Source organism: Protopterus annectens, chromosome 14.part0 (genome assembly GCF_019279795.1).
Source record: "Protopterus annectens isolate FY-2018-M chromosome 14.part0, PAN1.0, whole genome shotgun sequence".
Taxonomy (NCBI): Eukaryota; Metazoa; Chordata; order Ceratodontiformes; family Protopteridae; genus Protopterus; species Protopterus annectens.
In genome coordinates this window covers 26,185,218-26,197,692 of record NC_056748.1, presented here as the reverse complement: position 1 = coordinate 26,197,692, position 12,475 = coordinate 26,185,218, and the positions used below count along the sequence as shown (strand labels likewise).

At 41.8% G+C, this 12,475-nt stretch overlaps 1 protein-coding gene across 1 annotated transcript in view; it reads left to right on the top strand.

Annotated features, from left to right (window-relative positions):
* The window catches only part of FRYL (FRY like transcription coactivator), a 3,917,685-nt gene that overhangs the window by 2,778,600 nt on the left and 1,126,610 nt on the right, over window positions 1-12,475 (top strand). The window contains exon 42 of the mRNA XM_044055727.1: window positions 3,422-3,609. Within this exon, the coding sequence (XP_043911662.1) occupies window positions 3,422-3,609 (188 nt within the window). The remainder of the gene's footprint in view (window positions 1-3,421; window positions 3,610-12,475) is intronic.

Below are 12,475 nucleotides of genomic sequence, written 5' to 3'. Positions count from 1 at the left end.
AAAAAAATTATAAATGGAAATGGTAGAAGTGCAAAATCATAATGTTATTTACTCTAGTCCCTCCTCTGTTTCTCCCTTTTCGTGATGCTGTGAAAGTGCATCACACAGCCTTCTGCACCCAACTGTGTCCAGATTTTTGCCTGTTATTTTTTGGTCTATTCCTTATAAAATTTGTGATTTATTGGCAAATCACTGGGATGATCTGAGGATTTAAGTCAGTAAATAATGACATACATTTGAGTTTCAGAAGTCAAATCGTTCAACAAAATGCATGTTAACACAAACTGTGGTATTCCAGCAATTTTTTTCATTTTAGAAGAGCAATATTTAAAATATGTCCCTATTTTTGGGCCTTTGTCCCCCATTATTTTTAGTTTTGTCCAGATTTTTTGTGCTAAGAGGTTGAGAGCTATGGTTGAATGTATTACAAAGGTAGTGTTTCATTAGGGAGAGTCAGCTGTCGCAACACAGGTCATGTTTACCTAGTGTTGTACACTTTAAGTCCCAAGTGCATGTATTTCTTGTTTTTTTGCAGTCTCCTGTAAACATATAGGAAGAAGAAGCTTATAGTTATTTGCTGCTTTGTAAGATAGGCAGAGGTCATCTCGAAAAGTAGATGATGGAGTATAATGATAAAGATTATATCTAATTGTAGGGAGGTTATTATTGTCTTTTTTTTCTCCTGTGGAAACAGTCTTTTTTGAAGGCAAACTGTATTCTTTGAGAGATGCATGCAAAAGTGGAAATTATTTTCCATTGTGACTCTAGAACTTTGTCCAGATTTCTAGCACTGAGGTTGAGAGGTATGCACTTTAACTCTCTCTCGCACACACAAGCATACACACACAGTCCGTTCTGCTTTCATGCACGCATTCACTCACACATGCAAACAGAAACGCACACACTTTTTTTCTGTTTAATTTATTTTTATTTTACACTTGTTAAAGAACAAAAGCGCTGCTTAGCGAGTGTAAAATAACTGCTCAATTGATGTCACTGTTCACTCTGTTATACACACATACACAGTCTCCTCCGCTGTTACACACACATACATTCTGCTTACATACACGCTTTCACTCACACAAGATAGCTCTCACTCACTCTCTGGATCTCACAAACATACAGTCTCCTCTGCTTTTACACACGTATTCACTCACACACGCAAACATAAACACACATACACACATTCACTTTTTTATTTCTCTCCAAGCCTAAAAGTTTATGTGCTGCATGGTACCAAGTGATCCACAATCAAATAGTTGGGAACCGGCGCCCTACAGAATCAGTTCACAAGAAACACATGCAACTAAAAGCAGATAGAGACTCTACCCCAGAGTCTTTCTTGGAGGATATAAATTTGGTTGAAGACTAGGGTTCACCCAGATCCACCTTGGAAGATGTCACATTTGGTGAAATTCTTGAACTCCTAAAACAGAGAGGAGGATGGTCCACTGAAGATCTTTCGCCGTACGAATCTGTAGTTTTGGAAGCCTTTGGTTCCAGCTCAACATTGTCCTGGGTGGTACCACCAGTTGACCCACTAGTCGACCTTGGCACAGTGGGCTTGGAAGGACCCTTATGTGGTAGAGTCCATTCCCAAGAAGCCAGAAGGATTTTGGCAGCTCCAAAAGACAGGAAGCATTGGAGTTAAGGTTCTGAAGTGGATGCCACGGTTGTAGCAGCAGCCACAAAAAAGGAATTGTCTGAAGAGAGTTCCTCTGTCCATCCCTCTAACAGGGAGTCTAGGGCATTGGACAGGTTTGGGAAAAAGACAAACTTATCAGTGACCTTTGCACTCGAGTCACCGAACTGTCTTGCTCATGTCATCAGATTTTAGAGGGACTTGACAAAAGAAATTTCCAAGTCTCTTTCTGGAGCTTTGTCTACGGACGTCCAAAAGACTGTGGACTCCCAGCTATCATCTCTGCAGTTAACTTGTAATGTGGCCATGCGTCTCATTTCTAACTCAGTCGATGGCTCAGCCAGAGTGGCAGGCACAGGTCTTAAGCTCAGGTGACATGCCTGGATGCATGTCTCTGATTTTGTGGAAGGCTTCAAGATGTCCTTCATCAATGCCTCTTACAACAGCTGTTAACTTTTTGGGCCCAAGGTGGAAGACACATTGACCAGGAGTCAACAGGATGGCAAGACTCTTTCTCTGCAGTAGGCGTTCGTTTTTCTGTGCCTCAGAGTTCCCACCCCAGGAATAAGAGAGCTGAGGAAAAAAAATGTGGTTTTGTAAATTATAGAGTTCTTACCAGGATTCTACTGGTGATAGACCTCCGTGTAGCAGAGGTGGAGGGAATCCCAATGGATGTTGTCCTAGAGACAAAGGCATATCTCATAAATCAGGTTTTCTGTGGTCCCTTTACCAAGAAGCCCTGTCAGCATTCCTGAAGGATTGCCTGACTGCTGCACTCTGGAGGCAGTTTGAGGGATGCTTATCTCTGAGCTCCCACGCCTGGCAAGATTTAACAAGAGACACCTGGGTGGAATATATAGCTTCCCGAGACTATATCATTCCTTTTTCTTATCCTCCCGTAAAAAAAGGAAAGTGATTCCCTACATTCCACACAGTCAGTGAGAACCAGCAGTAGTGGAAACTTCCAAGCTGCTCGAAAGAGTCATCCAACCAGTCCCCAAAGACCAATTAGGATCTGGAGTCTGTTCAACATTTTTTTTTTAGTTCCAAAGAAAATGGGGGACCTCAGACCAAGTTTGGATCTCGGCTGTCTCAATCAATTTCTAAAATGGGGGCAGTGGGCTTGTGTTTGTACACTCAGTTCTTGAGCTTTTCTCCTCAGGACTCTGCTGAAAAGGGCCATCTGCCCAGTGAGACTGTCATGGTTAACAAGTGATAAGTAAATAAATATTAACATTTTCTTTTGTTAGAAATTACAGCAGTGCCACCCACAGGTTTGGCAAACATAAGAATAAAATAAAAGCAAATGCATATGAACTGTCATATTAAATTTTGGAAGTAAAACATTTGATTTTTTTTAAAAGGATTGGGTGGTTACATTATGTTATACTTGCCGATTATGGAAATGTAAGGCTGAGTTAATTGATAGTGGTTGGTATGTAAAGAAGTGCCATGGACAGAAAAGCTTTGTTTGATTTTCATTTTGATAGATCAGCTGAGAGCATCAGAAATGAGGCAGTAGTACTATGTTTCTCGTGTTATGTGGTAATGTAGTTCATGGTAGACAGGCGTGTACATGATGTTGAGAATGAGACCTTTGTTCCCAGATAGGTGGTATATATTCTGTATGAGTGCCATAACCGTAAGAGTCTACTAAGAGAGAGTGTTTATTTTCTTTGTGATTACTTGTTTGATATTCTTAAGTTTTGTAAAATAACAATAAATCCATTTACATTTTTATCATAAAAGCATAAATGTATTTTTTTCTTGAAATATTAGGGTTTCATTTGGAACAGAACCTGAGTGATGTGGCTTTGCAGACTGCACTTTCTTGCTCTTCCAGACATTATGCTGGAAGGTCCTTCCAGATCTTCAGAGCCCTAAAGCAGCCGCTCACTGCTATCACCCTCTCTGATGTGTTGTCTAGGCTTGTTGAGACTGTTGGAGATGCTGGTGAAGAGGCTCAGGTAAGCATATCTCTTTACATGATGCTTTTAAGACCAAATGGCATTCATTTTTGCTTGGTGTTTTATATTAAACCGATGAGATTCTTTTCTCAAATATACTTGTTTTATTAGGTTATAGGTGCTGTGACTGTTGCTACATCCTGTGATTTTAATTCGTGTTGTTTTGAAAATTTTAGACTTGTTACCTTTTTTCCTTGGTTACAGTAGTAACCTGGGGGGGTGCATTTCGTAATTATACCTTTGGGCCCTGCAAGCCTAAGACAATGAAACTTTGGGAAGACATGATGTCCTTCCTCTGATGAACCTTGTATTGAGTAGTCGTATGCTAGGCCAGCATAAGAAAGCTGGGGCACCTTCCTCTTGTGCTAAAAGTGTGACATATGGCCTGACTGAAAAAGCTAGGGAGGTATACAAGGGATGTATGGACATAAATTACTTGAGAACTTTATTGCTGCTGACTGAACACTGAACCTGAGCCTGAGCTTCAGTGTTTCAGCCACATGGCCTGTGTTTTCCCATTGCCTTGAGCAGATAAGTATTCTCTTTGAAATCCTTCCATTTACTTTTCTGTGACAAAAAAGAGATGCATTTCATATCATATCAGCTAAGAGAGGAAAATGTGATTGTGGGAGACAAATTTCTTACAGAAACAATCAATCTGTATATTTATTTATTTTGACTAGTAGCCAACCATAATTTCAAATGACTTTTCCATTGCCAGGCCTTTGTCCCAAGACCCTTAGGAGCCTGTTGTCTTCTCTAAAAATTTACTTGGAGAGCCACTTGTTAAAGGAACTTGCACAAGGGAAAAATGACATCCAAAGCTTCATAATTGGACGTCCCTCTCCAGCCAAAGAAGAAGTTAAGGAAATCCGAATCTGCAGCTTCTGCTGTCTGGTCAGACCCAGATGCCTTCACCATGCCTGTCTGAGTTCTCTGATAGTATTGGCTTCTCCCACTGTTGCTACTAATTCTGAAGCTGATAAGGCCCAGCCTTCTCTCATGTCTAGGCCTACCAATCAGACAACTGCTTGGTTGAGAACACAACAGTGGCCATGGCTGATCATTTCAGAGACATCTGTGGCTGTTCATCAAATTTTACAAAAAGATGATGTCCCTAGCATCTTTGACAAGTTATATCAGGGATTGTAGCTGTCATTTTGTGCAGGTTGTTGTCCCTGATAAAAAGAAGCAGAAAGCTAAGCATTTGTTTTCTTTATTCATGCTGTTAAAAGTCCACAGAAGGAGTGATTTGATTTGTCACAGGAACTTTTTAAAGTTATTATGTTCCTTAAACCCTTACCCCAGTTCTTTTCTCTCTGCTCACTCTTCCCCTTGTAAGAGACATAGAAGTACCTTGTCTGAGGGTGCATGGTTGATCTAATAGTTATGGTCTTTGCTTCTAAATATGAGGTACAGGGTTTGATTATGACCCTTGATCACTGGTTAGCTTATAGTAGTTTGACAACTGATTGACTAGAATTTACCTGTAAGACAATACTGATTCTGATATTAATTCTTTAGTCTACTCTTCCCAGATTCATTTTCCTGTGGGTTTTGAATTTGAGAAAGAGGATATTTCTGACTCTTCGTTAACATAATTATATTTTGGGAACACAGTTTTAAAAATGATGCAGCATTTTCAGTGGGAAGGAAGGCATGTGTTGAATGACCATGTTTTTATATGGGAGTGCCAAAACCTTCAGCCATCCCTCCAGTTTTAGAAGCATTACAAATTACCTTTACCACTGCTACTGTCAACCCAGAATCTTAGCTCCCTTCCCAATAAAAAATAAAACTGACAGATTTTTAAAGGTTCCCGAGTCCCACAAGTTTATTTATAAAAATTCTCATTTGACCCAGCTTTAATTTTCTTGGAGTCTGATAAACCAACTTCTAATGCTTTGCCCAATGACAAAGCAGATACATGGATAGGAATGTTAAAAAGTTTTACACATCTGTTACACTGTCTTTCTGTGCCATTAATTATCAGACTCGTATGATTAGATACCTTTTATCGGTCTTGGGAGCATAAATAAGCTTTTTTTCCTCACAAGTCTGGCAGATAGCCAGGCATTGATTTAAGTGCAGCTATGCTGCAGCTGATGCATCCTTCAAAGCAGCTGCTTCGCCTTTAGTTTTGAGTAGATTCTGTTGGCTTAGATTGCAATGCGTGCCAGAGGATGTTAAGTCCAAAGTTGTAGACACCAACTTAGATAGGGAGAAGTCTACTTGGGATATAAAAATACTTATGCAAACACTTCAAAACAAAAATCCTAATCCTTTTGGATTTTGCTGCATACTTGGTAACTGTACGTCTGCTGTCATGTTGTTTCTGTATAAATTGCTTTTCCAGTTTTTCTCCCTAATCTTTTCTAACCTCTTCTGATTGATGCTTCATAATTATCCTGCAGTAATCTTAGGCCAAGTCTTGAATGAGGTCTTCAGTCCAGCACAAGGCTTGGAGCCCAAAGCACTTTGCCATCTTACTACAAACAAAGGAGTCTAAAGCCTTTTATGGTGTTAGCAAGGCAAGCTACTTTGGGCTCAGAGCCCTTGGCTGTCCAAATGCAGATTTCCTGAAGCAAGACAACTCTATTCCTGAAAGGGGTTGTAGTTGCTGCCCTTATTTGGAATGAGTGCAGGTGTTCTGCTCCCATGTTTTTTTCTGGTTCTGAAGGAGGAAGTGGATAGATTTTTTGTTTCATTCTGAACCTGCACAGCTTTACTCAGCACTTCTTGACCGTGAACCTTAAGTGGACTTTAGCCTTTGATTCTAAAGGGTGTCTAGATGTGTTACTGGGCATGATGAATGCCTTTTGACACACTACTGTCTGGTGTCACCAAAGGGAATTCCTTTTGTTACTGTGGATTGGCATCATTTGCATTTTGCAGTGCTTTTGCTTTGGGTCTTGCTTGTGGTCAGTAGACGGACTCCTTGGTATCATCCCTGAAGGGGATAACATCATGATTGCAGTCCCTTGGACGTGACCATAAGTTGGGAGAATTCTTTCATGACTGCATCACTTAAAATTGCCTTTGTAATTGCAGGATACACACTTGGCTGTGACCATTCTTGCCTACGGACTGCACAGGAAATCAAGTTTCAGTAGCTTACATAAAAATACAGCTTCCTGTGTAGTTGTGGTCTGTGCTGTAACTTCTGACCTGAAAGCACCCTTGCTTTTCATGATACTGTTTGCATGACTGAGGATGAAGTATTCCAGCAGCTTGTAAAATGCCAGTGAATGTAAATCCAAAGCTGTTATGAATCTTTTCCTGATGTCCGACATCATTAGTGGTTATTAAAATGGTGGACAGTTCCCAGTAAACAGATGGTCCTCCTAGCCCAGTTGGTGAACCTGTCACAGGTCCTGTTGTGGGTACTTCAGATCAGGGGTTGATAGTTCATGTCAACTTTGTCACAGGTCAAGTAGTGATTAGCAGATTATTAGTATGTGTAGTACTAAACACCTTTGAAAGAAAACTGCAAGTGGAATCTTCCTGATATCAATAGGTAGTGTGGTACCTAAGCAGTCAGGGTGAGTAAAGGTTGTATTATCTGTGCAGAGAGACGGTGTATATTTGGCACTGGGTGCCATAGAAACATCACACTCTGTAGTTTGTCCCTGGGTAGGTTGTAGGGAAGTGAACATGCTGATGGATTCAATTAACTGTTTTTTCCAGTACTGTTCTGGAATAGTAGATTCAGAAATTGTAGCTGGTTGTGAATTTCTGGGAGTTTAGTATTTTAGAGTTAGTTTGCTTTTGTGGAGAACATGGTTCTCCCTGTCTTCTTAACAGTACAGTTGGGGAAGGGAGGTTGGGGGTGGGCATTTTCTGCTGTAGCAAGGGAGACGTCCTGTACACTTTCCTGTCATTCTTGTCCATCCCGTGTCTCACTGCACATTTCATGGGGGGGGGGGGGGGGGAACTAAAGCTAATTTTTGTTCTCTCACAGTGTCCAAAAAAGGTTTGGTTTCAGGTTTTTAAGATTACTAGCCCTGCAGGAAGGACTTTCTGGTTCTTGTCAAGGGAGTCCTAAATACTTGGGGTAGTAGCCAGCTGACTCCAACAATCTGTATGTGAGAGCCTTTCACCCCACTAAATCTTCCAAAAGGGGTTTCAGAAGTAACCAAGGCTTCCAGAACACCACACTGTCTTTGCTAAATAGAAAATATTCTCTATTTGGGCAGTACAGTACTCAGTATCACAATAGTCAGCTTCCAGATCATCCTGGCATGTCTAGATGATGTACAGTTTGTACTCAAGTTATTCTTTGATTGTAAAGTGTCAGCTATTTCTGTCCTCAGTGACTTTGTGGATGGTCAGTTACATCTGCTCTAGTAGTTTCTAAGAGTCTTGCTTCTCTGCCCTCCTTTGAAGAACCATTGTTTTCGATTAAAACTGAACCTCTTATTTAACATAATTACTTGTCCTCCCATGACCACCACCAGTACTGTTAACCCAACAGGGTGCTGGTGGAAATTGGGCTACTGTTGGCCAAAGGAGGAGTGAAGGTGGAAGGCATGGCCGAAGGCAGAAAAAGAGGAGAAAGGCTAGGACTGTGGTAGTGAGGGTCGGAACTTTGAATGTTGACAGTATGACTGGTATAGGGAGAGAGCTAGCCGATATGATGGACAGAAGGAAGGTTGGTATATTGTGTGTGCAAGAGACCAGATGGAAGGGGAGTAAGGCTAGGTGTATCAGAGGTGGGTTCAAATTGTTTTATCGTGGTGTGGATGGGAGGAGAAATGGTGTAGGAGTTATCCTGAAGGAACAGTATGCTAAGAGTGTTTTGGAGGTGAAAAGAGTGTCAGACAGAGTGATGTTTATGAAGCTGGAAATTGATGGTGTAATGATGAATGTTGTTAGTGCATATGCTCCACAAGTTGGGTGTACGATGGATATGAGAGAAAAATTTTGGAGTGAGTTGGATGAAATCGTGATGACTGTACCCAAGGGAGAGAGAGTGGTGATTGGAGCAGATTTCAATGGGCGTGTTGGTGAAGGAAACTGAGGGGATGAGGAAGTGATGGGGTAGGTATGGTGTTAAGCAAAGGAATGCAGAAGGTCAGATGGTAGTGGATTTTGTGAAAAGGATGGACATGGCTGTGGTGAATACGTATTTTAACAAGAGGGAGGAGCATAGGGTGACATACAAGAGTGGAGGAAGATGCACACAGGTGGATTATATCTTATGTAAGAGGGCCAGTTTGAAGGAGATTGGAGACTATAAAGTGGTGACTGGGAAAAGTGTAGTTAGGCAGCATAGGATGGTGGTTTGTAAGATGATGTCGGTGATCAAGAAGAGGAGGAGGAGTGTGAGGGCAGCACCAAGGATCAAATGGTGGAAACTGAAAAAGGGTAATTGTGAGGTGGAGTGCAGGGAAGAGTTAAGACAGGCACTGGGTGGCAGTGAAGAGTTACCAAATAGCTGGGTAACTACAACAGAGCTAGTAAGGGAGACTGCTAGAAAGGTGCTTGGTATGACATCTGGACAGAGGAAGGATGACAAGGAGACATGGTGGTGGAATGAGGAAGTACAGGAGAGTATACAGAGAAAGAGGTTGGCAAAGAAGACATGGGATTGTCAGAGAGATGAAGAAAGTAGACAGGAGTATAAGGAGATGAGGTACATGACAAAGAGAGAGGTGGCGAAGGATAAGGCATATGAAGAGTTGTATGAAAGGTTGGACACTAAGGAGAGAGAAAAGGACATGTACCGATTGGCTAGACAGAGGGACCGAGCTAGGAAAGATGTGCAGCAGGTAAAGGTGATAAAGGATAATGAGGGAAACATACAAACGAGGAGAGTGTGTTGAGCAGATGGAAAGAGTACTTTGAGGGGTTGATGAATGAAGAGAATGAGGGGGAGAAGGTTGGATGATGTGGGGATAGTGAATCATGAAGTGCAGTGGATTAGCAAGGGGGAAGTAAGGATAGCTATGAAGAGGATGAAGAATGGAAAGGCTGTTGGTCCAGATGACATACCTGTGGAAGCATGGAGGTGTTTAGGTGAAATGGCAGTAGAGTTTTTAACCAGATTGTTTAATGAAAGTTTGGAAAGTGAGAGGATGCCTGAGGAATGGAGAAAGTGTTTTGGTACCGATTTTTAAGAATAAGGGTGATGTGCAGAGCTGTAGTAACTACAGAGGGATTAAATTGATCAGTCACAGCATGAAGTTATGGGAAAGAGTAGTGGAAGCTAGGTTAAGAAGGGACATGATGATTAGTGATCAGCAGTATGGTTTCATGTCGGGAAAGAGCATTACAGATGCGATGTTTGCTCTGAGAGTGTTGATGGAGAAGTACAGAGAAGGTCAGAAGGAGTTGCATTGTGTTTTTGTAGACTTAGAGAAAGCATATGGCAGGGTGCCTAGAGAGGAATTGTGGTATTGTATTAGGAAGTTGGGAGTGTCAGAGGAGTATGTAAGAGTGGTATAAGAAATGTACGAGGGTAGTGTGACAGCGGTGAGGTCTGCGGTGGGAGTGACAGATGCGTTTAAGGTGGAGGTGGGATTACATCAAGGATCAGCTCTGAGCCCTTTCTTATTTGCAATGGTGATGGACAGGTTGGCAGACAAGATCAGACAGGAGTCCCCATTGACTATGATATTTGCAGATGACATTGTGATCTGTAGTGAGAGTAGGGAACAGGTGGAGGAGACCCTGGAGAGATGGAGATATACTCTAGAGAGAAGAGGAATGAAGGTCAGCAGGAGTAAGACAGAATATGTGTGTGTGTAAATGAGAGAGAGGATAGAGGAATGTTGAGGATGCAAGGAGTAGAGTTGGCGAAGGTGAATGAGTTTAAATACTTGGGATCAATAGTTCAGAGTAATGGTGAGTGTGGAAGAGAGGTGAAGAAGAGAGTATAGGCAGGATGGAGTGGGTGGAGAAGAGTGTCAGAAGTGATTTGTGACAGACTACTACCAGTAAGAGTGAAAGGGAAGGTCTGCAAGAGGGTAGTGAGGCCAGCTATGTTATATGGGTTGGAGACAGTGGTACTGGCAGAAAGGCAGGAGTTAGAGCTGGATGTGGCAGAGTTAAAGATGTTAGGATTTGCACTGGGTGTGACGAGGGTGGACAGGAGTAGGAATAAGTATATTAGAGGGTCAGCCCAGGTTGGAAGGTTTGGAGACAAAGCCAGAGAGGCAAGATTACGTTGGTTTGGACATGTGCTGAGGTGGGATGCTGAGTATATTGGGAAAAAGATGCTAAGGATGAAGCTACCAGTTAACAGGAAAAGAGGAAGGCCTAAGATAAGGTTTGTGGATGTGGTGAGAGAGGACATGCAGGTGGGTGGTGTGACAGAGCAAGATGCAGAGAACAGAAAGAAATGGAAACAGGTGATCTGCTGTGCCGACCCCTAACGGGAACAGCTGAAAGATGATGATGACTTGTCCTCCCATTTTAATTTATTGTCTGACTTGTGTTGATATCCATAGCTTAAGAAATGCTTTTTCTGGTGGCCATTCCCTCTACATGCCACATCTCAGAGCTGCATGCTCTTATGTAAGGAGCCATATTTAGTCTTTCACAAAGATCAGATGACCCTTAAGAGCAACCCTCATTTCACCCCTATAACTTCATTCTGAACTCTTACGAAATAAGGTGCATTTATCACCCTACTTTTATCTGTTGGCCGGAAGCCAGAGGGGAAACCGCCCTTCACAACCTGGACACATACCGCCAGTTTAGATATCATCTGAAATGGGTATTTGAGCATTCGAATGTGGAACAGCTGTCCATATCCCTTTCTCCAAGGAATGAAAGGCTGGCAATCACCATGTAAAGTTTCCTTTCTAAGTAGATGGTCAGATAAACAAAAAGTGCATTCAGCAGAGTTTACTGCAGCCATATGTAATGAACATGTTGCATTGGTTACTGACAACATTTAATTCTGTGCTACTATGTCTTGGACAGTTTCATGAAAATAATACTTTTGAACATATTCAAATTACAGGTAAATACATCTCTTCTTCGCCCTGTGTTGTGTTTACCTCTCAAGCAGCCATATGTCTAGTTTCTTCAGTAGTCTGTTGATACCTGGGGTAGCTAATAGCACCGTTATCTGGTCTTGCTTTTGACACTGCACTACAGACTTTTTTTGATGTCAAGTTGTGGTTGTTTTACAACTCTAGGTTGTCACATTTCTCACAATCTGTTTTCAAGCACCGTTAGCCCATTTTACCCAGTTTTCCATCCCTAGGGGAAAGATAACAAGGGTCAGCAAGCTGGGTTTTGACAATTTTGACAAACTGCATTTTTATACATAAGGGACATGAGTGCCACCCTAGGAGTGAATTTGTGATTTCCCATCCATTGGTCTAGATTGCGATTGAAGATTGTGAGAGAAGACCTCTACTTCACGGGAATAGGAAGCCTATTCCAGAGGAATGATCTGTTCATGTCAGAGATCAGGTTTAGATCCTTGGAGTGGGGTAACCCTTGTGCAGTTAGTTTTGCAGTTATGCAACATTTCAATCAGGGTTGTCAGAGACTGCCTTGTATGTCACGCATAGATCACCCCTTAGTAATCAGTAAGAAAATGAATGCAGTGATAGGACTTTTAATTGTCCACATATGCCATTTTGGTTATATATTATATTTTTTTGGTGAGAAACCTCTGAGGACACCCCAGCTATTGCAGATGCCTGGCAAGGTACATATCAAAGGGTACATTGTATTCAATTTTTGGTCTGAAGTGGGCTGAGTTCAGTGGTACTATGACATCCTTAACTATGGATGCTATGCCCGTACTTATAAGCTGAGCCACATAGAAAGATTTCCTCACCACCGTGGACACATATGGTGGTCATAGTTCAGATTACTGTCTGAATACCCAGATCTCTCACCACTA